The sequence below is a fragment of the Procambarus clarkii genome, chromosome 85 (genome assembly GCF_040958095.1).
Source record: "Procambarus clarkii isolate CNS0578487 chromosome 85, FALCON_Pclarkii_2.0, whole genome shotgun sequence".
NCBI classification, from domain to species: Eukaryota; Metazoa; Arthropoda; class Malacostraca; order Decapoda; family Cambaridae; genus Procambarus; species Procambarus clarkii.
Genome location: NC_091234.1, coordinates 23104276 through 23129265, shown reverse-complemented (window position 1 = coordinate 23129265; position 24990 = coordinate 23104276). Strand labels below are relative to the sequence as shown.

The window sequence follows — 24990 nt, the reverse complement described above, 5'->3', positions numbered from 1 at the left end:
CTCTCTGCTCTTCTTCTCTTTACTTAGATTTCACGTGGCAGGTTCTTGGTGACCTCCATGGCAGTGACCATTTCCCCATCCTTGTCACCTTTTTCTCTTTTCGCCCTTCCCTCTCCTTCCCTAGGTGGCAGTTTGCTAAGGCGGACTGGAACCTATTTACCCTCAGTGCTGCTCTCTCTGACCTCTGCCTTCTGCCTCTCCCTCGTGCTCTCCTCCTTTTTCATGACACTGTCTTTGACGCTGCCCTCTGCTCTATTCCTCGCTCTTCCTCTCGGGTGCCGCGAATGTGCGTTCCCTGGTGGAATGCGGACTGTGCTCGGGCTGTCCGCTGTAAGCGTGCAGCCTGGAAGAGGCACCGCCATCGACAGACGACCGATTCTTTTCTTTTCTTTAGGAAAGCGAGTGCGGTGGCCCGTAGGGCCATCCATACGGCTAAGCGTGAATGTTGGGCATCTTATGTCTCCACAATTACGCCCGAAACTCCTCTGCCACAGATCTAGAAGCGTATCCGCAAGATAGCGGGTAAGTTCGTCCCCGATGTTTCACCAGTCCTTCACCTCCATGGTACTCTTGTGGCGGACCCGATGCAGGTCGCTTCCGAACTGGGTTCTCACTTTTCTTCTGTTAGCTCTGGTCTTCATCTTCCCCAATCTTTCCTTCTTCGTAAACCTGCACTTGAGTCTCGTCCTTTAGATTTCTGCACTCGTCTTCGGCTTCCCTATAATGATCCCTTCTCTCTCTCTGAACTTCGTTCTGCCATAGCCCTCTGCGGTTCTATGGTGGCGGGCTCCGATGGTATTCATTATGAGATGTTTCGCCATCTCCCTCCGTGCACGTCTCAGTATTTACTGAGTCTGTATAATCGGATCTGGGAGTCGTCGTAAGTCCATGACGACTAGCTCGACGCCGTTGTCCTCCCTGTTCGCAAACCGGGGTCTCTGGGTACTTCTCCTAAGGACTTTTGCCCTATTGCCCTGACAAGTTGTGTCTGCAAACTCTTCGAACGTTAACGTTCGTCTGATGTGGTTCCTGGAACACCATCACCTCCTCTCCCCTTCTCAATTTGGTTTCCACAAGTGCCACAGCACGACAGATGTCCTGGTGCACTTGGAGGTCTATATTCGTACTGCTTCTGCTGCGAAGACCTCGTTGTTGCCGTCCTTTTTGACCTGGAAAAGGCTTACGACACCGCTTGGCAATATCATATTCTATCTCAACTTCATTCTTTTGGCCTTCGTGATCATCTCCCTCTCTTTCTCCGCAGCTTCCTCTCTCGTCGTTCCTTTCGGGTGCGACTTGGTACCGCTCTCTCTGCCTCTTTTCAGCAATACAAAGGTGTGCCCCAGGATAGTGTTCTGAGCACTACTCTTTTTCTGGTTGCCTTCAATGGTCTTCTTTCCTCTCTTCCTTCAGGTGTCTTCTCCGCTCTCTATGTCGATGATCGTACCCTTTGCTGTCAGGGTGATGATTCGCCTCTCCTTCAGCGCCGGCTTCAACTTGCAATTGATGCCGTGTCGTCTTGGGCCACCAATCATGGCTTCAAGTTCTTTACTTCTAAGACTTGTGCCATGACTTATACTCGGAAACGGGTCGTTTTTCGTCCCTCTTTGTCACTTTATGGTCATCCCCTTGAGTACAAAGATTCCGCGAAGCTTTTGGGGTTATTCCTTGATACTCGTCTGTCTTGGTCTCCCCATATCTCTTACCACCGTTTTGAGTGCTCTAAGGCCCTTACCCTCCTTCGGGTATTGTCCCATACTTCTTGGGGGGCAGATAGGCGCACTTTCCTTGCTTTACATTCCCCTCTCGTACTGTCTAAGCTAGATTATGGTTGCCCTGCTTACTCGTCTACTTCTCCTTCTACTCTTCGTCGTCTTGATGCTTTGCACCATACTGGGTTGCGCCTCAGTTCTGGTGCCTTTCGTTTGACTCCCGTCCTTAGCTTGTATGTTGACACTGGCTTCCTGTCTCTCCAGGACCGCCGTGATCGCTACTGTCTTCGCTATCTTGCGCGGTCCTTACAACATCCTTCCTCTCGCCTCTGTCGTGCTTTAACTTTTACCCCTCCTGCGGATCCTGTTCCTCTTCACCACCTCCCTCTTTCTGCCCGGTTATCTCACCTACAGGATTCTCTTTCTGTTCGTATTTCTAATGTTTCTCCTCGTGTTGTTCCTTCAGTGCCCCTGTGGAGAGTCCCTCCTCCACGATTTTGTACATCCTTGACCCGCAGTCACTAAAGCTTTTACCCCTCCTACGGTTCTAAAACGCCTTTTCCTCTAGCACTTTTCTTCTCACTCCCGCTCCGATTTCTGTCTTCACCGATGGGTCTAAGTCTGCAGACGGTGTTGGCTACTCTGTTGTTTTTCCTGATCGCACTTATATGTGTCGCTTACCTCTGGAGACTAGCATCTTTACAGCAGAGCTTTATGCTATTCTCTATGCTCTTCGTCTCCTGCTTTCTCGTTGTCAGTCTTCCTTTATAGTTGTTGTTGACTCTCGTAGTGCCCTCATGGCTCTCGGGTCCTTTAATCCAGTTCATCCAGTAGTTTACGAGATCCAGCATTGGCTGTTTCTTGTTCACAGTAAATTTAAGTCGGTTGAGTTTTGTTGGGTTCTGTTACGGCCCTCTCGGGACGCAACGGGGTTCTTTCTCTGATGTCGTTAGAGGAAGATATATACATCCGACCCCAAGCCAGTAGAGGCTTTCAAGGGATGCGATCCGTGACGCAAGTAACTTAAAGGGAGTATGGAAAGAAAGTTAAGAACTTAATATTATAATTAACACCATCACCATAAATATATATAAAAGTAAAACGTACACAAGGGGGAGGGGTATTAACACTTTACAAAGGGGATCAACACTGTAGTCTTCTGCTGGAGACTATGGATCCTCGAAGCTAGGTGCTGAGTCCGCGGTGCTTTCTTCGTGGCCTCAAGACGTGTCCTCTGAGAACGCCGAGTCTACCCTGGCCACAGGTCAGCCACAACACAGGTCCACTGGGGGCACCGTCGTGGAGGCCGTCAACCACACGTCCAGCAGGTCTGCTGGCAGGTACTGAGCCACCAAGGCTGGTACGGCCACTCCACGAACGATAAAAGGGGTACGCCCTAGACAGGAGTCTCGTGTGATATCACCAATCACCCTCCTGTCCTCAATACCCCAGTGGATTATCGTCTCCAACAGTCGGTCCCGGGTAAATCCTATCACTGCCACTCCACTGGCAGGCTAACACACCACAGTGTTCTTCCGGGGGGGACGACGTCACGACAGCTGCAGCAAACTTCACCGTATGGAGACTGGCTGCCTCGGGTAGACTGACTCCACCTTCAACACAGTGGTCCCAGGTCGGCTCTGTAAGCAGACACGTCATTAATAACCGGGACACTAATACACCACACTCACTGGCTCAGATACAAACGCCCGACATATCCACTCCATAGATGGCGTTGTAGTCTGAGCACCACCTCACCAGAGGTCAGCGGCGGCGGTGTTGAGCGCTGAACGGGGCTGGAAACTGGCCCTCGTAGCTAGTACACGTCGTCGGTTTGGAGGGGGTTTCGGGAGCTGACCCACAGATGGCGCGGCCGTCACTGTTTAGAGATTGGACGCTGGATCAGGGTCCGTAACACCTCCCCACCAAAAAGAATTTGGTTTGGGGTTCTATAAAAAGCAACACAAACCAAATTAGTACGACGACACAACTCCAAATGGACACGCATGCTTTATGATCTGGAATTGCGAGGCTGTCTCGTCTACAGAATTGTCCTACTGGGCAATTCCGGCACAATGGGAACTCGCAGATTGAAGGCGATGTCCTGTCTGGCGTAACCTTCCACGTCTCCACTGCGATGTCAAGCAGGGGCATCATCTCACACCTCTCTAGTACGGATTGGTTTTGACACGATCTGGGGTGACTCGACACTTCTCTATGTCGTGGCACCGATGATGGCTGTCCACAGACGGCATTTCTGGTGCCGGTCCGATGGTCCTTCAGGGAGGCAGGAACCTGGAATACAGGGGTCTGATAATTCAGAGTGCTAGCGACAATGGGCAAGTCAGTACTTACTACATACTCGTCTACTAGGCCCACACCTAGTTCCAACAGGGCTGCTTGCACACCGAAGATGGCATTCGCTCTGCCTCCATCAGGTCGACCAACGTTCCGTATAACGCTGTATTGAGGCTCAGCAATCACGCGGGGGGTGTCAACCTGTCGGAAACAGTCACTCATATTATCATTTGTCGTACCTCCTGTATCAACCATCACCTTCCAGGTCCCTCCTTCAACTGCAACACCGGCAGTACAAATCTCCAATCCCTGGGACCTTTTCGCGATGTTCATGGGGGCCATCATTCGTCGGGTCGTCCACCGGTCCTTACTGAGAACACATAGAATACATAGGAGAATAAAACAAAATATCGCTAAGAAGCATGAGGCCAATTGAGGGATAAGTTTCCTGAGCTTGTCATGTCCATAGCCGGCAACATCCACTAGCCTGGCTTGGACCGAAGAGGGCTCTAGACCTTTTGAACACACCGCACCTACCTCTGACGTCTGGGGAGTCTCTGGCTGGTTCACTACACGCTGTAACTTGCCATACCGCAAGCACACATCCGCCTTCGCTCCAGACTCGTTGGTATCCGTGGGTGCCCGCACACAAGGCCTCTCTTCTTGCTCAGGTACCTCTGCTTTCTTAACTTCATGTTCCTCGTCGAGAGAATCAGGAGACACTGCTAGAATATCGTCGATCTGCGGGTGAGAGGACAAATTAAATATGTTTACATCCGGGTCTGTCTTTACCTGGACATTACCATTGCCTGTAGACACCTCAGACTTTGCTGTTCCGGTAGACTCGTCCGCAACCTTGGGAAGATTGATGCTCCAATCTGTCACCAAGTCGTTGGCTAGTACCACGTCAATCCCAGCCACAGGGAGGGTATCGACTACTGCCAACTCACTTGTGCCGCTGAAATAAGGCGAGTCAAGATGTACTGGCACTAAGGGGGCGATATACTGCGTTCTCGGAAACCCAACCAGGACAACCTGTCGTCTCCCGTCCACACTTATTCCCTCGGGTAACGAGCTCTTCATGATCAGGGACTGGGCTGCTCCACTATCTCTGAGCACTACAACTGATCTACCAGTATGATCACTCGTTACATACCCGGTTGAAGTGTGAGGGGCCAACAAACTTGCTCCTTTCTGCGTCGTCGTAGACTGGTTTCCTGCTGGTGGTGTAACACAGCTCATCAACATCACCTCCCTTCGTGCGCTGCCACCTCTTCTGCCTCGGCACCTAGCAGCTATGTGTCCCTTCTGCCCACAAGTCCAGCACACCATATTCCTCCTCGGGCTCCGGTGTTTCGGACTGCTAGGACTTGTTCTTCGAGGGCTACTTGGGGGAGTCTTCTTAGCACTTTGTGGGACGGGTCTTTCTTCTTCATCATGAGGTCTGTCGAACCGGCGCTGGTAATTCCTTGGGACGTACTTAGCAGACGGCCTATGAGTCAGGATGTACTCTTCAGCCATGGTGGCTGCTGCACTCAAGGTCTCTACCTGCTGTTCCTCTAAGTACGTCTTCAGGTCTACAGACAAACAATCCTTGAAGTCCTCGAGCAGAATCAGCTGTTCGAGGTCTTCCCTGGTCTCCACCTTCCGAGAGGCACACCATTCTTGAAAAAGTCGCTCCTTGATGGTGGCGAATTCGGTGAAAGTGTGCTCTGAGGTCTTCTTCAGGTTTCTGAACTTTTGCCTATATGCCTCGGGTACCAATTGGTACGCCATGAGCACCACTTTCTTCACCATATCGTAATCGCCGGAGTCGTCAAGGGATAACGTAGAGTAGGCGATTTGGGCCTTCCCAGTCAGGACTGACTGTATCATGATGGCCCAATTCTCCCTTGGCCACTCCAAAGAGGCAGCGACTTTCTCGAAGGCTGCGAAGAACTTCGAAACTTCTCTCTCGTTGAATTTGGGGACCATTTTGATATTCCTTACCGGATCGAAACCGCTTACTCCAGTTTGTCTCTGTCCAGCGCCTAGTCGTAATACTTCTAGTTCATGTTGTCTCTGTCTTTCTTTTTCTTCTCTTTCTCGTTCTTCTCTCTCTCGTCTCTCTTCTCTTTCTCGTTCTCTTTCTCGTTCTTCTCGTTCTCTTTCTCGTTCTCTTTCTCGTTCTTCTCGTTCTCTTTCTCGTTCTTCTCGTTCTCTTTCTCGTTCTTCTCTTCTTTCTTCTCTTTCTCTCTCTTCTCTCTCTCGTTTCTCTTCTCTTTCTAATTCTAAACGCCTCATCGCCAATTCCTTTTCTTTTAAGTCTCGTTCCATCTCTAATTTCTTCCATTCTATTTCACGATTTATTTCTAAGGCACGCATCTTGACAGTTAGGAAGCTGATATTAAGCTCACCTGCATCACTGTCAACGTCGCTGCCCTTATCTTCCTTTTCCGTGGAAGCTATCTCCTCACCTTCCCTTGTACTAGGAGTCTCGCCTTCCTGTTTCTCTTCTGCCTTCAGGTGCCGGTGAACCTTGGACAAAATCTCCACACGGGAATCACTGGCACGGAACTTGATCTCCAGGTAGGCGCTCACTTGTACAAGTTCCGGTTTGCTCAGATATTTTAATCTGGCAAGACAGTCCTCTCTGTTCAGGAAAGCCTGGACATCGTCCAGATCATCGATGGTAGCCTTGTCTGCCATTGTCACAGATGGAACACTTAACGAGCACTTAACACACCGAGCACTGTTCTACGCCAATATTGCACTTTATCGCACCAAACACTGCACTTGCCAATATTGCACGTAATCACTCCGGGCACCGCACTACCCAATATTGCACTGAGTCCAAGCGAACACTTCGCTCTACAATATTGCACTGAATCACCGAGCACCGCACTAGTCAATATTGCACTTAATCGCTTAATCACAGCGAGCACCGCACTGCACAATATCGCACTTAGTCACTCTGAGCACCGCACAGGACGTATAACGTCACAATCGTCACACACAGGGGGAATTATATACAGGGATTACGCCACTTCACCACCCCTGTCAAACATACTTAACAAGGGGACGGATCCCGCTGGGGATGCCAATTATGTTACGGCCCTCTCGGGACGCAACGGGGTTCTTTCTCTGATGTCGTTAGAGGAAGATATATACATCCGACCCCAAGCCAGTAGAGGCTTTCAAGGGATGCGATCCGTGACGCAAGTAACTTAAAGGGAGTATGGAAAGAAAGTTAAGAACTTAATATTATAATTAACACCATCACCATAAATATATATAAAAGTAAAACGTACACAATAGGGAGGGGTATTAACACTTTACAAAGGGGATCAACACTGTAGTCTTCTGCTGGAGACTATGGATCCTCGAAGCTAGGTGCTGAGTCCGCGGTGCTTTCTTCGTGGCCTCAAGACGTGTCCTCTGAGAACGCCGAGTCTACCCTGGCCACAGGTCAGCCACAACACAGGTCCACTGGGGGCACCGTCGTGGAGGCCGTCAACCACACGTCCAGCAGGTCTGCTGGCAGGTACTGAGCCACCAAGGCTGGTACGGCCACTCCACGAACGATAAAAGGGGTACGCCCTAGACAGGAGTCTCGTGTGATATCACCAATCACCCTCCTGTCCTCAATACCCCAGTGGATTATCGTCTCCAACAGTCGGTCCCGGGTAAATCCTATCACTGCCACTCCACTGGCAGGCTAACACACCACAGTGTTCTTCCGGGGGGGACGACGTCACGACAGCTGCAGCAAACTTCACCGTATGGAGACTGGCTGCCTCGGGTAGACTGACTCCACCTTCAACACAGTGGTCCCAGGTCGGCTCTGTAAGCAGACACGTCATTAATAACCGGGACACTAATACACCACACTCACTGGCTCAGATACAAACGCCCGACATATCCACTCCATAGATGGCGTTGTAGTCTGAGCACCACCTCACCAGAGGTCAGCGGCGGCGGTGTTGAGCGCTGAACGGGACTGGAAACTGGCCCTCGTAGCTAGTACACGTCGTCGGTTTGGAGGGGGTTTCGGGAGCTGACCCACAGATGGCGCGGCCGTCACTGTTTAGAGATTGGACGCTGTATCAGGGTCCGTAACAGGTTCCCAGCCATATTGGTGTCTTTAAATGAGCGTGCGGATGCTGCCGCCGAGGAAGCTGTTCGCTCTTGTCCCATCTCTCGTAAAGGTATTCCATATTCCGACTTTTACCCGGTTATCTATTCATCTGTCCTTACCCGTTGGCAGGCTTTTTGGTCGTCTGTTACTGGTAACAAACTACGTACTCTTAAGTGTTGTGTTTCCTCGTGGCCGTCCTCCTACCACTGTAACTGGCGATGGGAAACAGCTCTGGCGAGGTTGCGTATTGGCCATACTTGCTTAACCCATGGTCACTTGATGGAGTGCCGCCCTGCTCCTTATTGCCCTAGTTGCATTGTCCCTCTTACGGTCGTGCATGTCCTTCTTGAATGTCCTCACTTCCAGGACTAGCGTGTGTCTTGCTTTCCGACCGCCCCTCACGGTCACCTGTCCCTCAATAAAATTCTTGGTGACTCGGATACTTTTGATATCGTTCGCCTCTTGCGTTTTTGTTCTCGTATTGGCATCCTTGGTGATATTTAACGCCCTCTGATTATTCCGCACATTTGATGGTGCTACATAGCCTTCCTGGTTTGGTGCCTTCTTTTGATAATTACTTACTTACTTGACATCTGCGGGACACTACGCATCAAGAAGTCAACTCCAGCAATCAACAGCCAATTAATGCACAACTATATTCTACCCAGTTCAAGACTCCGCACCAATGTAGAAGCATCAAGAAATATGGGCCAATAGCCCCTTTGCAGTTACTTCCTATTCTTCCCTCTAATTTTCCCAATCTATACTCAGTTGTTTCGTGTTCTGTCTTGTGTTGAATGTTTTGTTCACCTCATCCAAAACTGTTGTAACATATCCCCTCACCCAAATGCAGGTATATAATGATGAAAGCTGTTTAAAGTATAGCATAGTAGAACTCTGTTTAGTGTTTGCAGGTTATAGTTGTGTGTGTGTGTAAACTAAAGTCTTTGAAAATGTAATAAGTTATTACGAAACTGCGTTCAAGTGTCGCGTCAGACTAAAAATAAAAATGAATTTTGGAGAATTGATTTTTCAATTACCATCGACAGTGAAAAGAAACATAAGAAATACTTAGATAATTCGTGTTAGAATTATTAATCTTACTTTTTTGGTCATATTATTATATATATATATATATATATATATATATATATATATATATATATATATATATATATATATATATATATATATATATATATATATATATAATTGGTGTAAAAGGTACCCATTTTACTGTTGGGTATACAGAGGCTACAGTTAAGGATTGATGCGCAGTAAATCCTTCCTGACCAAGATATGAATCCCGGACAAAGCGTTCTGCGAAACGCCAGGCAAGTGTCTTACCTGCTACACTATGGAACTACGGGCTATTGCTTCGACCCAGGACGATGCGACTCACATGATGAAAATGCGTACATGGATGGATAATCAAATCCTATTCTAATTCAACAGCTAAGCTGTTTAAATGTTCTTTAACCCAAGTAGTGGTAAACTAACTCAGTAGCATATTCTATTACTTAATTTATGTAATTAATAGGCTATGTACATAAAACCCCAAACTTGTGAGCTGGATAACACCTAGCAGGATAAATTAATTAAATACAGTCCACTTTGCAAAATACAGCCCACTTTGCAAAATATAGTCCAATCCTAATTAATAATATATAATTAAAGTTAACTAATACGTTAATAATTTAAAGTACATAAGTCAAATTAATTCCTGCTGGGAAAATTCCCCACAAGTCCCTACAGATTAAGTCCATTATCTAAATCCGACTAATGAGATCATGTCCGACATTTAAACATCAGCATCAGCTGAGATGATTCCTCACGGGTGTGGTGCCTAGCACCTGGAATATATACAGGAACATGTAGATTGGGCAATTACAGTTTGTTAGTGATGAAATTGATGCACGGATTTACCACTCGTTCGAAATGATACGTCCAGCTCCCTTTTTCTGGGGACTTCCAAATGTGGGCAACATGGTAGGGATCGTCCACCATCCCCCATCCCTGAGTGGTCTGTCCTGAGGTTAGGGTTACTGGTGAGGTAACCCTAACATCAGGACCGGTGGCTTTTCCACGAAATCTCAGTCCCCATTGACACCAGAGGGATGGCTACATATCAGGCACACTTTTTCTATCAATCATATTTACTAGAGAAAACTTTCCAATTGGTTTATTTGAAATATTATTATTATATTATGTTAAGAACATAAATTATTGACTTAGTTATGTTAGTTTAGGCTAGGTTAAGATAGGTTAGGTTAGGTAGGGGGGTTAGGTTCGGTCATATATCTACATTAGTTTTAACTCAAATTAACAGACCTTAACTCATACATAATGAAATGGATAGCTTTATCATTTCACAAGAAAAAAAAAGTCGAAAAATATAGAAATTCAGGATAACTTGGCTTATTAGGCAAATCGGACCTTGCATAGTAGGCCAGATAGTGAGTTCTGGCTACTAGGTACTAGATCCTTGTGCATCCCATTCATAACCCATTCTATCCTAAATCATCCTATCCTAATCCATCTAATCCTAACACATCATGTCCTATTCAGTTCTATTCATTCCCATCCTATCCTAACCATATATCTTAATGTGCCCTCTCCCAACTCTCCTCACCTATCCTATTTTTATGTTCGCTTCGCAAGTATTACCAGAGGATTGAGATAGGAATCGAAAAGAATAGTGGAAGGGAGACAGACAGAGAGATACGGCTCCTTACAAGTGTAGGGAGCCGGTCGGCCGAGCGGACAGCGCGCTGGACTTGTGATCCTGTGGTCCTGGGTTCGATCCCAGGCGCCGGCGAGAAAATGGGCAGAGTTTCTTTCACCCTATGCCCCTGTTACCTAGCAGTAAAATTGGTACCTGGGTGTTAGTCAGCTGTCACAGGCTGCTTCCTGGGGGTGGAGGCCTGGTCGAGGACCGGGCCGCGGAAACACTAAAAAGCCCCGAAATCATCTCAAGATAAGATACTTACCCAATCAGTATTCTAGGGATATTGCACACTAGGTAATCTCCCAACTCTGGCATAGAGATGTGCTGGAATCTTACACCTGGCACATAAGGTAGGCCTTATGGCATAGCTCAGTAAGGGTCAATCTCCCAATCTACTGCCGATACCGTACTGGTAGACTCAATAACACAGACACTGCCTTGGACTTCAATCTTACCATGAACTATTGTTGCACTTAATCACGCCAGGTCCAGTCAACAACTGCAGCTGATCACTAAATAATACAGTATTTCCTATTCCTATACTTAATCACGACATTTCCAATTTCACCACCAACTAAAACAGATGCAACTGAAATAATACCCATTTATTTAATACCATTGCTTTTTAGTCCGTTACGCAACCCATATATTTCCTCACCCTAGCCTTTGACGCTCCTTACAATTAAGGAGGTTAGGTGAAGTGAGGTGAACCTACACATATAAACGTTTCTGTATGTAAGCTTAGTTTTCCTGTCTTCTGTGCATGGTGTGTATTCCTGAGATGGTATACAATCCAAGAAATCACAATGGTGTGATATAACAAAGAAAATCCTTTTGAGGGAATGGAGTGGCTCGAAGTCGCGTTCTGGTGACGTGACTTTAAAACCCAAAGGACTAGGCCACGATGGTACAAAAGCCGACCAACCCGGAGCTCTACCGAATTCACTTGGATGTCTTGGAATAACCCATCCTCAGATCAAGTCCATTCAACCCGTTCTCGACTCAAGTCCATTACATCCAGTGGTTGACCCCACAGAGGCATTTATAAATTTTAACATGCTGTTCATTAAAAACAGAACTTTTCTCAAATTTAAATTAATGTTATTATATATTAGCATATTGTGGAAATTTTGGGAATGGTTAGCTTAGGTATTTAATTTCTGTTGGCGATTATTTGTATTTGTAGTATGTGGATGAAGCATTTACAGCGTTGTGGTTCGAATCAAAATTCGTCAGTTAAACATTTGTTTCGGAAGTGTTTGAACGAAATCAGTTGTAAGTTGTGTCTAAACCTTTTTTCACGCATAAACAGGGGGTTTCGTGGGTGAACGGAATCACTTTTGGGTCTTCGTTTGGAGGACGGGCTGTTTACAAGCGTTTTTGTTTCGAACAAAAGTCGTCAGCAAAGCACATGTTCCTGAAGGGTTCGAACGTCATCAGTTGTGAGTGCAGTGTAAACCAATTTTCCTTCATAAACCAGCTCGTCCTCCAAACAAAGACCCAAAAGTGATTCCTTGCACCCGGCAAAACCCCTGTTTATGAAGTGAATCATGTGTAAACCGTTTTTCATTCATAAATAGGGGGTTTGGCGGGTGTATGGAATCACTTTTGGGTCTTTGATTGGAAGACGGTTTATGAATGAAAACGGTTTACACACGACTCTCAACTGATTTCGTTCAAACACTTCCAGAACAAGTGCTTCACTGACGAATTTTGATCGACCCACAACGCTGTAAATGCTCCACCCATGTACTACAAATACAAATACAAATAATCGCCAACAGAACCTAAACACTTAACCTAACCTACGCCTATATGCACAATAAGCTAAATATATTATATTATTAATTTATATTTGAGAAAATTCCCTTTTTGAATTAACAGCATGTAAACATTTATGAATGCATCTGTGGGGTTGACTGCTGGATGTAATGGACTTCAGTCGAGGACGGGTTGCTATAAATGCTTCACCCACGTACCTCAAATATAAATAATTGCCAACAGAACCTAATCACCTAACCTAACCTATGCCTAACTATACATATAATTTTTTGTGTATAATAATATTAATTTATATGGGAACAAACCAATGTTTAATACACAGTATGTTAAAATTGATGAATGTGTCTGGGGAGGATGGCTGCTACTTTAAACAGCCTTGTGTGAGGACTGGTTGTCTGGGGAGGACGGCCACTGCTTTAAACTGCCTAGTGTGTGTATGTGTTGTCTGGGGAGGATGGCCGCTGCTATAAACAGCCTAGTGTGAGAACTGGTTGTCTGGGGAGGACGGCTGCTGCTTTAAACAGCTTAGTGTGAGGACTGGTTGTCTGGGGAGGACAGCCGCTGTTTTAAACAGCTTAGTGTGAGGACTGGTTATCTGGGAAGGATGGCCGCTGCTTTAAACAGCCTAGTGTGAGGACGGGTTGGTAAATGCTTCACCCACGTACTACAAAATACACAAAAATCGCCAGCAGAACTTTAAATCCTAACCTAACCTAACCAGTGCCTAAATATGCACATAAGGTAATATGTATTAATAATAATTTATATTTCATAAAATTCTTATTTTAAATGAACATCATGTTAAAATTTATAAATGCGTCATTGGGGTCGACCGCTAGATGGAATGGTCTTGATCTGAGTACGGATTGCCCCCCCCCCATACTCTGGGTAGGAAGTAAGTAATTATCAAAAGAAGGCACCAAACCGGGAAGGATATGTAGCAATATCGAATGTGCGGTATGATCAGAGGGTGCTAAATATCACCAAGGACCCCCTACCCAGCCGGCCGGCCAACTACAATTTGGACAATAAGGAGAAGGGTGGCGATCTATTAAGTGACAGTGAGTTAAGCATGTATGGTCAATATGCAAACCTTGCTAGAGCCGTTTCCCATCGCCGGTTACAGTGATTAGGAGGAAGGTCAAGAGGACACACTACCATTAAGAGTATGCAATTTGTTAAGTGTAACAGAAGACGAACAATCCTGCCAACGGGTAAGGATGGAGGAATGAATAACTGGGTAAAAGTCAGAATAAGGAATACCTTTACGGGAAATGGGACAAGAGCAGACAGCTTCCCTAGTGGCAGCGCCCCTCCATGGTGCCTCCTTGCCGTGGTGAGGGGCTCACGTACACCTCCCTGGGACTGGTGTGGGTTGCCTGTGCCCCCTCTTTGGGTGGTGTACGTGCTGAAGGGCACCATGTAGGGGCCTTGTGAGCCATCGGACCGCCCGCTGGAGGGGTCGCCTGTGAGAGGCCGCCCTGAGTGGATGGTTGGGTGTCCAGGCTGGGGCGATAGGGGGTCTGGGGTCTTAACACCAGTGTGGGAGAATGAACGAAGTAGTAGGACTCCCCTGTTGAAAAGGGGGAGCACCGCTGGGGACGACACACCCTTCCTGCACTGGCCCGCACTTGGCCTCCCTGGCTGCCCTGGTAGGTGGTATCCCTTGGTTCCAGGTCCCATCTCTTTTGTTTGGTTTGCTGTATTGATAACGACTTGCCTTCTATTACCCAGGCTCATGGGGTGGGCGACCAGGCCCCTGAGTCAGACCGTTCTGGAAGACCGGGATCTGTAGCCCCCGCTATGGGACCCGGTTTAGGCCCAGACTGGACTCTTCCTCCCTGCTCCCCTCCCTCCTCTGTGGTTGGGTCGAGCCCCAAGCCTGCTGTGGTGACTGTCTCGTCCCCTTGCACGGCTTCATCCCTTCTTGTGACTACTGCACCTTTCGACCCGTCTCTCTCTAAGGGTTCTCATCGCTGTACCCACCATGGCCGCTCTTGTATGCTCCCTTCCCATCCTACATCGTTCCATACTCGTCTTGGTGCCCGTGTCATTGCTGCTCCTTCTCAGGATACGGCCACCCGCTTGGCCGCCTTATCCTGCCTTGGCGAGACCCCTGTTCGGGTCTCGAAGAACGCCCGATTGAATGCCAGTGTTGGCACTGTTCTCCTCCCGCACCATGTTGCGACCGGTGTTAGGGATCTCAAGGACTGCCACGAGGATATCAAGCATATCCTCGAGGCCCAGGGTCATTCTGTACTCCAGGTGGATACATTTACTCGTCCCTCTCGTGGTCATCGCCGTCTGCCCCTTAGGGTTGTGAAGGTTACCTTTGATGGTAGGTCCCTTCCATCCTCTGTCATTCTTGCTGGTGTCAGATGCTCCGTTCAGGAATGTATTCCCTCTCCGAGTCTCAGCGGTAAGTGCTGGAGGTTTGGGCATGGTACCCTCAAATGCTCTAGTCCTGTCTCTCTCTGTCCCCTGTGTGGAAGCGAGGGTCACTCTAAGTTGGAGTGCACTTCTTCCCAGGCCCGCTGCCTCAATTGCGGTGAGGCCCACCCTACTTTCTCCCATGCGTGTATTCATTACAAACTTGAGGCGACTGTCCTCAGCTTGAAGCTCCGAGACCGTTTGTCTTTTCCTGAGGCTCGGTGCCAAGTTCATCGTCTCCCCTCTTTCGCTGGTGTCTCCTATGCTCGCGTGGTGCACTCTTCCTCTCCTCGTCCTTCCCACCTTTCTCAGTCTCACAACCGTTTCCGAGCCTTAGACCCGGACACGCCCACCATCACCTCCCCTGTTTCCCTCCGCTCTGTTCTGATAGGTCCCCCTCCTGGTTCTCTGTCTAGGCTCCCCTTCTTTCTACCCAGTCTTTCACGTCTCCTGTGTCTTCTTTTTCCTCTCCCTCTAGTCCTCCTTCCCGTCATTCCCCTCCATCTCTTGGCTCTCCACGCCGCCTGACTGTGCGGGCCGACGTCCATCGCTCTCCTGATGGTTGTGTTGCTCGCTCTCGCTCTTCTCCTATCGAGACGCTGGAGTCTGTTGCCCAGTACATTGCTGCTGGGACGCCCGTATCTTTGAGTCAGAAGCGGAAACCTGGCTCCTCTCCTTCCTCCTCCCCTGTCGGTAAGAAGGCTTCGCTTTCTTCTTCACCCCCTATCTCTGATTCTATCGTTCCTTCCCCTCCCACTTCGGTGGTGGAGCCCCCTGTTCCTACTGTGGGGGTTTCTTTAGCCCCCAGTTCCGTCTCGGTTACTGCCTTTGCTGAGGTACACTCCCCTCTTTCTGCCCCTCGTCCTCCCCTTCCTCCTCCTCTAGACCCTGCTCGTCCACCTCTGGTCTGTCCTCCCGCTTCTTTCCCTCCTTCTTTACTCAGTTTACCCATGCCTCCTAACCCTGACTTCGCTGACCCTGTTCCTGACTCTGCGCTTTTTTAACATGCTGTGTTCCTTCCTCACCTTTGTTTCTTCTTCGCTCTCTGTTACTCTCCTCTCTCTCTTTGCTGATGTCTTTTCTTCACTGGAACATCCGTGGATTTTACACCAATTTCCTTGACCTCCAACTATTCATTTTACAGTTTTCGCCCCTTTGTGTCTGTCTCCAGGAGCCGATGCTTGGTGCTCGTCCTGGTCGCTTCCGTGGCTATTCTTTTCTCTCCCCCACCCCCCGAACGACAGCTGGAGTCCATAATTCTTCTGCTCTCTTGATTCGTTCCGATGTTCCCTTTGTCCCCTTACTTTTTTCCTCGCCTCTCCACTGTTCTGCCGCTCGTGTCTTTGTGCGTAGGTTGTACACGGTTTGTTCCATTTATCTCCTCCCCACTGTCCCACTTTCTCTTCCCGATTTTAAACACCTCCTAGACTCCTTGCCGGAGCCTGTGCTCCTGCTGGGTGATTTCAATTGTCGTCATGCCCTTTGGGGTGATGTGCTGACGAACACCCGAGGTCGCCTCCTTGAACCTTTCATCCTCTCTTCTTCCCTGTCCCTTCTTAATTCTGGTGAGCCCACTCATTTGGACTCTCAGACTCGCTCCCTTTCTTGTCTCGATCTTTCTCTGTGCTCGTCATCCCTTTCCTTAGATTTCGGGTGGCGGGTCCTTGATGACCTCCATGGCAGTGACCATTTTCCTATCCTTGTTTCTTTTTTCTCTTTTCGCCCTCCTCTCTCCTTCCCTAGGTGGTGGTTTGCCGAGGCTGACTGGCGCCTCTTTACTCTCCGTGCTACTATTTCCGACCTCTCCGATCTGCCTCTCTCTCGAGCCCCTCCTTCTTTTTCATGACACTGTCTTTGACGCTGCCCTCCACTCTATTCCTCGCTCTTCCTCTCGGGGAACACGGAAGTGCGTTCCCTGGTGGAATGTGGACTGTGCTCGGGCTGTTCGCTGTAAGCGTGTAGCCTGGAAGAGACATCGCCGCCGGCAAACGGTTGAGTCTTTTCTTTTGTTTCAGAAGGCGAGTGCGGTGGCCCGTAGGACCATCCGTGCAGCTAAACGTGCTTGCTGGGCGTCTTATGTCTCCACCGTTACGTCCAAAACTCCTCTCCCACTGGTCTGGAAGCGTATCTGCAAGATTGCGGATAAGTTCGTTCCCGATGTCTTACCGGTCCTTCGCCTCCATGGTGCTCTCGTGGCGGACCCGTTGCAGGTTGCGACCGAACTGGGTTCCCATTTCTCTTCTGTTAGTTCCGGTTCTCATCTCCCCCAATCCTTCCTTCTTCGTAAGCCTCTTCTTGAATCTCATCCATTAAATTTCTGTACTTATCTTTACCTTCCCTATAATGATCCCTACTCTCTCTCTGAGCTTCAGTCTGCCCTAGCCCTTTGCGGTTCTACGGCAGCGGGCTCCGATGGCGTTCATTATGAAATGCTTCGCCATCTCCCTCCGTGCACGTCTCAGTATTTACTGAGTCTGTACAATCGGGTCTGGGAGTCGTCGTCGGTCCCTGAAGACTGGCTCGATGCTGTTGTCCTCCCTGTTCGGAAACCAAGGTCTCTCGGGTCATCCCCCAAGGACTTCCGCCCTATTGCCCTCACGAGTTGTGTCTGCAAGCTCTTTGAACGTATGGTTAACGTTCGTTTGATGTGGTTCTAAGAACACTATAACCACCTTTCTCCTTCTCAATTTGGTTTTCGCAAGTGCCGCAGCACAAAGGATGTCCTGGTGAACTTGGAGGTCTATATTTGTACTGCTTTGGCTGCGAAGACCTCCGTTGTTGCCGTCCTTTTGGACCTGGAAAAGGCTTACGACACTACCTGGCGGTATCATATTCTGTCTCAACTTCATTCTTTTGGCCTTCGTGGGAACCTCCCTCTCTTCCTCCAGAGCTTCCTCTCTCGTCGTTCCTTTTGTGTGCGGGTTGGTACTGCTCTCTCTGCCCCGTTTCGGCGGCATGAGGGTGTACCCCAGGGTAGTGTTCTGAGCACTACTATTTTTCTAGTTGCCCTCAACAGTGTTCTTTCTTCTCTTCCTTCTGGCGTCTTCTCTGCTCTCTATGTTGATGATCTTACCCTTTGCTGTCGGGGTGATGATTCACCTCTCCTTCAACGGCGGCTTCAACTTGCGATTGATGCCGTTTCGTCTTGGGCCACCGATCATGGCTTCAAGTTCTCTGCATCTAAGACTTGTGCTATGACTTTTACTCGGAAGCATGTCGTTCTTCGTCCCTCTCTGTCGCTTTATGGTCATCCCATTGTGTACAGGGATTCCGCAAAGCTCTTGGGGTTAGTCTTTGACACTCGTTTGTCTTGGTCAGCCCATATCTCTTACCTCCGAGTTGAGTGCTTTAAGGCTCTTAACCTACTTAAGGTTTTGTCCCATACTTCTTGGGGAGCGGATAGACGCACCCTCCTATATTTGCATTCCTTTCTCGTCCTGTCTAAACTCGATTATGGTTGCCCTGCTTACTCTTCTGCTTCTCCTTCTACTCTTCGCCGTCATGATGCTTTGCACCATACTGGGTTGCGTCTCAGCTCTGGTGCCTTTCGTTTGACTCCCGCCCTCAGTTTGTATGTTGACACTGTCTCTCTCTTCAGGACCGCCGTGATCGCTACTGTCTTCACTATCTTGCGCGGTCCTTACAGCATCCTTCCTCTCGCCTCTGCCGTGCTTTGACTTTTCCTCCTCCTGTAGCTCCTATTCCTCTTCATTGTCTCCCACTTTCTGTCCGGTTATCTCGCTTGCAGGATTCTCTTTCTCTTCATATTTCTAATGTTTCTCCTCATATTGTTCCTTCCTTGCCTCCGTGGAGAGTCCCCATTCCCAAGTTTTTTACATCCTTGACTTGTATTAATAAAGCCTTTACCCTTCCTACAATTCTGAAAAGCCTCTTCCTTGAGCACTTTTCTTCGCACTCCCACTCTATTTCCATCTTTACCGATGGGTCTAAGTCTGCAGACGGTGTGGGCTACTCTGTTGTTTTTCCTGACCGTACTTATATGTGTCGCCTCCCTTCGGAGGCTAGCGTTTTTACGGCGGAACTTATGCTATTCTCTATGCTCTCTGTCTCTTGCTTTCTCATTCTCATTCCTCCTTTGTGATTGTAGTTGACTCTCGTAGTGCCCTCATGGCTCTAGGGTCCTTTAATCCTGTCCACCCAGTGGTCATCGAGATTCAGCAATGGCTGTTTCTTATTTCTAGTAAATTTAAATCGGTAGAGTTTGCTGGGTTCCCAGCCATATTGGTGTTTCTTTCAATGAGCATGCGGATGTTGCCGCTAAGGACGCTATTTGTTCTTGTTCCATCTCCCGTAAAGGTCTTCCTTATTCCGACTTTTATCCTGTTTTTCATTCCTCCATCCTTGCCCGTTGGCAGGGTTACTGGTCCTCTATGATTAGTAACAAGCTGCGTACTCTCAAACATAGTATGTCCCCGTGGCCCTCCTCCTACCACCGTAACCGGCGGTGGGAAACTGCTTTGGCACGGCTGCGGGTTGGCCATACTCGCTTAACCCACGGTCACTTAATGGAGCGCCGCTCTGCTCCTTATTGTCCGAATTGCGTTGTCCCTCTTACAGTTGTGCATATCCTTGTTGATTGTCCTGACTTCCAGGACGAGCGTGTGTCTTGCTTTCCGACCGTCCCTCGCGGTCACTTGTCCCTCGATATAATTCTAGGTGAATCAGATACTTTTGATATCGTTCGCCTTATGCGTTTTTGTTCTCGTATTGGCTTTCTTGGTGATATTTAGCGCCCTCTGATTATTTCGCACTTTGATGGTGCTACATAGCCTTCCCGGTTTGGTGCCTTCTTTTGATAATAACCTTACTCTACCTAGTGGCAGCGTCTGCATGCTTCTTTAAAGAAACACCAATATGGCTGTGAACCCAGCAAAACTCAACTGAAATAAATTTACTGGAAATAAGAAACAGCCAATGTTGAATCTCGACGACTACTGGTTGGCCCGAATTGAAGGACCCGAGAGCCATGAGGGCACTACAAGAGTGAACGACAACCACAAAGGGAGATTGACAACGAGAAAGCAGGAAACGAAGAGCATAGAGAATAGCATAAAGTGCTGCTGTGAAGATGCTAGTCTCCGGAAGTAGGCGACACATATAAGAGCGGTCAGGAAAAAGAACAGAGTACCCTTTACCGTCCACAGACTTAAACCCATCGGTGAAGATTGAAACAAAGCGGGAGTGTGAAGAAAATTGCTCAAGGAAAAGGCGTTTTAGAACAGTAAGAAGGGTAAAAGCTTTAGTAATGTGGGTCAAAGAAGAACAAAATTTTGGAAGGGGGACTCACCACAGGGGAAAGGAAGGAACAATATGAGGAGAAATATTAGAATAAGAACCGAAAGAGAATCCTGTAGGCGAGATAACCGGACAGAGAGTGGGAGGTGTTGAAGAGGAACAGGAACCACAGGAGGGGTAAAAGTCAAAGCACGACAGAGGCGAGAGGAAGGATGTTGCAAAGATCGCGCAAGAAAGCGAAGACAGTAGCGATCACGGAGGTCATGGAGAGATAGGAAGCCAGTGGCAACATACAAGCTGAGAGCGGGAGTCGAACGAAAGGCACCAGAGCTGAAGCACAACCCAGTATGGTGCAAAGAATCAAAACGGCGAAGAGTAGATGGAGAAGCAGACGAGTAAACAGGGCAGCCATAATCGAGTTTAGACAGGACGAGAGTTGAGTGCAAATAGAGGAGCGTGCACCTATCCATTCCCCAGGAAGTATGGGACAAAACCTTAAGGTGGGTAAGAGCCTTAGAGCATTCAACTCTGAGGTAAGAGATATGGGGTGACCAAGAAAAACGAGTGTTAAAGATTAACCCAAAAGCTTAGCAGAATCCTTGTACTCAAGGATACGACATAGAGCGACAGAGAGGGACGAAGAACGACATGCTTCCGAATAAAAGTCATAGCACAAATTGTAGACATAGAGAACCGGAAGCCATGACCGATGGCCAAAGACGACACAGCATCAATCGCAAGTTGAAGCCGCCGTTGAAGGAGAGGCGAATTATCACCCCGACAGCAAAGGGTAAAATCATCGACATAGAGAGCGGAGAAGGCGCCAGAAGGAAGGGAGGAAAGAAGACTATTGAGGGCAACTAGAAAAAGAGTAGTGCTCAGAACACTACCTTGGGGTACACCCTCGTATTGCTGAAAAGAGGCAGAGAGAGTGGTACAAAGCCTCACTCGAAAAGAACGACGAGAGAGGAAGCTTTGGAGAAAGAGAGGGAGATTACCACGAAGGTCAAAGGAATGAAGTTGGGATATCTCCAAGAGGTGTTGTAAGCCTTTTCCAGGCCAACAAGGACGGCAACAACAGAGATCTTCACAGCAAAGGCAATACGAATATAGACCTCCAAGTTTAGCTGGGCATCTGTAGTGCTGCGGCATTTGCGAAAACCAAATTGAGTAGGGGAAAGGAGGTGATAGTGTTCTAAGAACAACATCAGACGAACGTTAACCATACGTTCAAAGAGTTTGCAGACAACTCGTGAGGGCAATAGGGCGAAAGTCCTTGGGGGATGTCCCAAGAGACCCTGGTTTCCGAACTGGGAGGACAACAGCACCCAGCCAGTCCTCAGGGACTGACGACGACTCCCAGACCCGATTATACAGACTCTGTAAATACTGAGACGTGCACGGAGGGAGATGGCGAAGCATCTCGTAATGAATGTCATCAGACCTCACCGCTGTAGAACCGCAGAGGGCCAGGGCAGACTGAAGTTCAGAGAGAGCGAAGGGATCGTTATAGGGAAGTCTGAGATGGGTGCAGAAATCTAAAGGACGAGATTCAAGAACAGGCTTACGAAGAAGGAAAGATTGAGGAAGATGAGAACCAGAGCTAACAGACGAAAAATTGGGAATCCAGTTCGGTCGTAACCTGCAACTAGGTCCGCGACACGAGTACAACGGAGGTGAAGGACCGGCGAAACATCGGGAACGAACTTTCCCGCTATCTTTTGGATTTGCTTCCAGATCTGCGGCAGATGAGTTTCGGACGTAATGGTGGAAACATAAGACTTCCAACACTCACGCTTAGCTGTACTGATGGCCCTACGGGCCACCGCACTTGCCTTCCGAAACAAAAGAAATGAATCGGCCGTCTGTCGGCGGCGGTGTCTCTTGTAGGCTCCCCTGGCATATTACCACTTCGCAACTGTGGTTGTATCCTAACGTGTTTGTGATAACAATCATGCTCAGTTCAGTTTGGAAAACTGACTTAAATAGCTTGAATGCCCAAAAATCACCAAGAATCAACACTAAACTTAATACAACTTTAACAAACTTATGTTTGTAAAATTTGTTAATTTATTTTTATATTTCATATAATGTCTAACAGCTGTTCTGCTGCTGCCAGACTTCATAACTGTGTGTTGCCCTTTAATCTCTTATGCCTCTAATATTATACAGATATATACTATATCCATGCATTTTTCATGCTTTAAATACAAATAATATATAATCAATCCACCTAACTGGAATTCCTGTAATAATATCTAGGTATAATTTATTCTAATATAGCTCGGACTTAGAGTAACAGAAGTCTGACATTTCAGTCTGGTATGGATCCCGGCTTTCACTACTGGGTAATGGCGGTGCTGATGTTAATCGCTTTCATCCTGTGCATCCCTCTGCCGGAGACGCTGGGGCTGGCCTTACCCCAGACCTTCCAGGAGGCTGAGCATCTGGGTGCTGGAAGACCAGTCTTTACCTGGATTCACAACTGGAACGTCACCAGATATCCGACAACCTGCAGCAAGACTGCTAACTCCAACAATACAGAAAATCCAACTACGGAAAAAAGTATAGAACATTAGCTAATATGTTCGGGTATCACTCCTGGTATTTTGCTTTTCAACAACTGGTACATTTGTTACAAAAGCCGATCTCTTAAATTTGTAAAATTGTATTGATTTAAAACTTTCCTTCATGATTAATCAGTTTCAACAATCAATAGTAAAGTTGGTAAGCACTTTAAAACACTAATGTGCCCTTAGTATCTCTCTCTGTCTCTGCTTCTCTCTCTCTCTCTTTCTCTCCCTCTTCCATCCATTCTCTCTCCCCACCTCTCTCTCCCATCCACTCTCACCCCTCTTTCTCAGAACAAACAAAACACGTCGAACACAAAACGTTATCAATTATATTTTTTTATATTATTACCTGTATATAACGTTGTAACGACATTGTCACACACACACGTCACCATAAACAGCTGAAAATCTGGGGAAAAAGTCTATAGAAAACCAAAGCCTTATTTTAGTTCATATTAGTCCTTGGTTGTCGCAACAGACTGCATGGGGGTCAACCCTGACCCACCTATGTCCCTCCCCCATGCAATCACAAGTCATCATGTACACAGTTCCGATGCTAAATGCAAGCATTTGGCCTCCCTCCTTCAGCCACTCTCCTGGTCAAAAAAGGTGTCCAGCAGCTGGACACCCTCATAAAGACTGCCAAGCAGTATCCTCCCGCCCGATAGCATCTTGACGATTAAATGAGACCTCAGAATACTGAAAAGAATTACTGAACAACAACAAAAAAACTTACGAGCTATTCATACCCGTGCCACCTCTTGTGTGGCTTAAACTTTATCAATCATCAATCAATCAATCGTCTGTTTTGCCTCCACAGATCTCCAGTATCAGCTATTTATGCTGGTAATGGCTCAAAAGGGCCATCACTTACGGGCTATGCATGCCCGTGCCTCCTTTAGGGTGGCTTAATCACTATCAATCAATCAATCTCCCTCCTCGGACACACACACACTTATAGCAACTTACCAGCAGTGCCCGGGCCTCTCTCTCCTTCCTTTCTTCTCTCTGAACCTCTCATTATCTCTCTCCCTCCCTCCTGTTCCGTCTCACTCTCCCTGCGTAAAGCACTTCACCAGCTCAAGGCTGAAAACATTAAAAACAATACACAATGAAGCCATAGCGATCATGCTTGGGACTCCAGATGCACAACAATCATCAATATGGAAGAGGAGGCGAAACTTCACAACCATGTTATACATGATTTGTGCCGCTAAACACGACCTTCTGTAGCAAGTCAGGAGAGATTAAAATCCACCAACACACTTCAGACACAAACTGCATGGTACTAACGGAAGACCAGATAATGCAATAGTTTATAGTTTGTACACAACCTGGCTAAATATCAGTGCTTCCAGCCTCATTAAATTACAATAATAATTAAATTAAAATTAAATTCATTAAATATGTATACCAGGTAGTTTTATTTTACTCTGTCTGCTTCCTATAATACAAGAGCATACATACATATCAGTCATGGAAAAGGTCAACGAAAACTGTTTTCAAGTCGAAGTAACAAGACTTGACTATTGACTTCGTTATAAGTAATCTGTAGTCATATGACAACCCGTCCACAGACCATCTCCTAATCCATCCAGCGGTCGACGCCAAGGACGCATTCATCAATTTTAACATGCTGTTCATTCAAAATAGGAATATTTCTCAAGTATAAATTAATTACGTTATATATTAGCATATTGTGCATATTTTTGCATTGGTTAGGTAAGTAATTAACAAAATAAGGCACCAAGCCGAGAAGGTTATGTAGCACCAGTCAAATGTGCAGAATATTCAGAGAGCGCTAAATATCACTAAGGATGCCAATATGAGAACAAAAGTATATAAGGCAAACGATATCAAAGGTATCCGATTCACCAAGGAGTCAATCGAGGGACAAATGACCGCGGGGGACTGTCGGGAAGCAAGACACTCGCTCGTCCTTGAAGTCCGGACAATCAACAAGGATATGCATGACTGTAAGAGGGACAAGGCAATTTGGACAATAAGGAGCAGGATAGCGCTCCATTAAGTGCCCATGAAGTAAACGTGTATGGCCAATACTCAACTCACCAGAGCCGTTTCCCACCGCCAGTT

General features: G+C 47.4%; 1 protein-coding gene across 2 annotated transcripts in view; it reads left to right on the top strand.

Annotated features, from left to right (window-relative positions):
- LOC123746673 (solute carrier family 22 member 21-like) overlaps positions 1-24307 on the top strand; it is a 129986-nt gene extending 105679 nt beyond the window's left edge. For both annotated transcript variants that reach the window (XM_069316837.1, XM_069316836.1), the window contains one exon: positions 22642-24307. In XM_069316837.1, the coding sequence (XP_069172938.1) occupies positions 22642-22902 (261 nt within the window). In that variant the 3' untranslated portion in view covers positions 22903-24307. The remainder of the gene's footprint in view (positions 1-22641) is intronic.
- Positions 24308-24990: the final 683 nt, after the last annotated feature.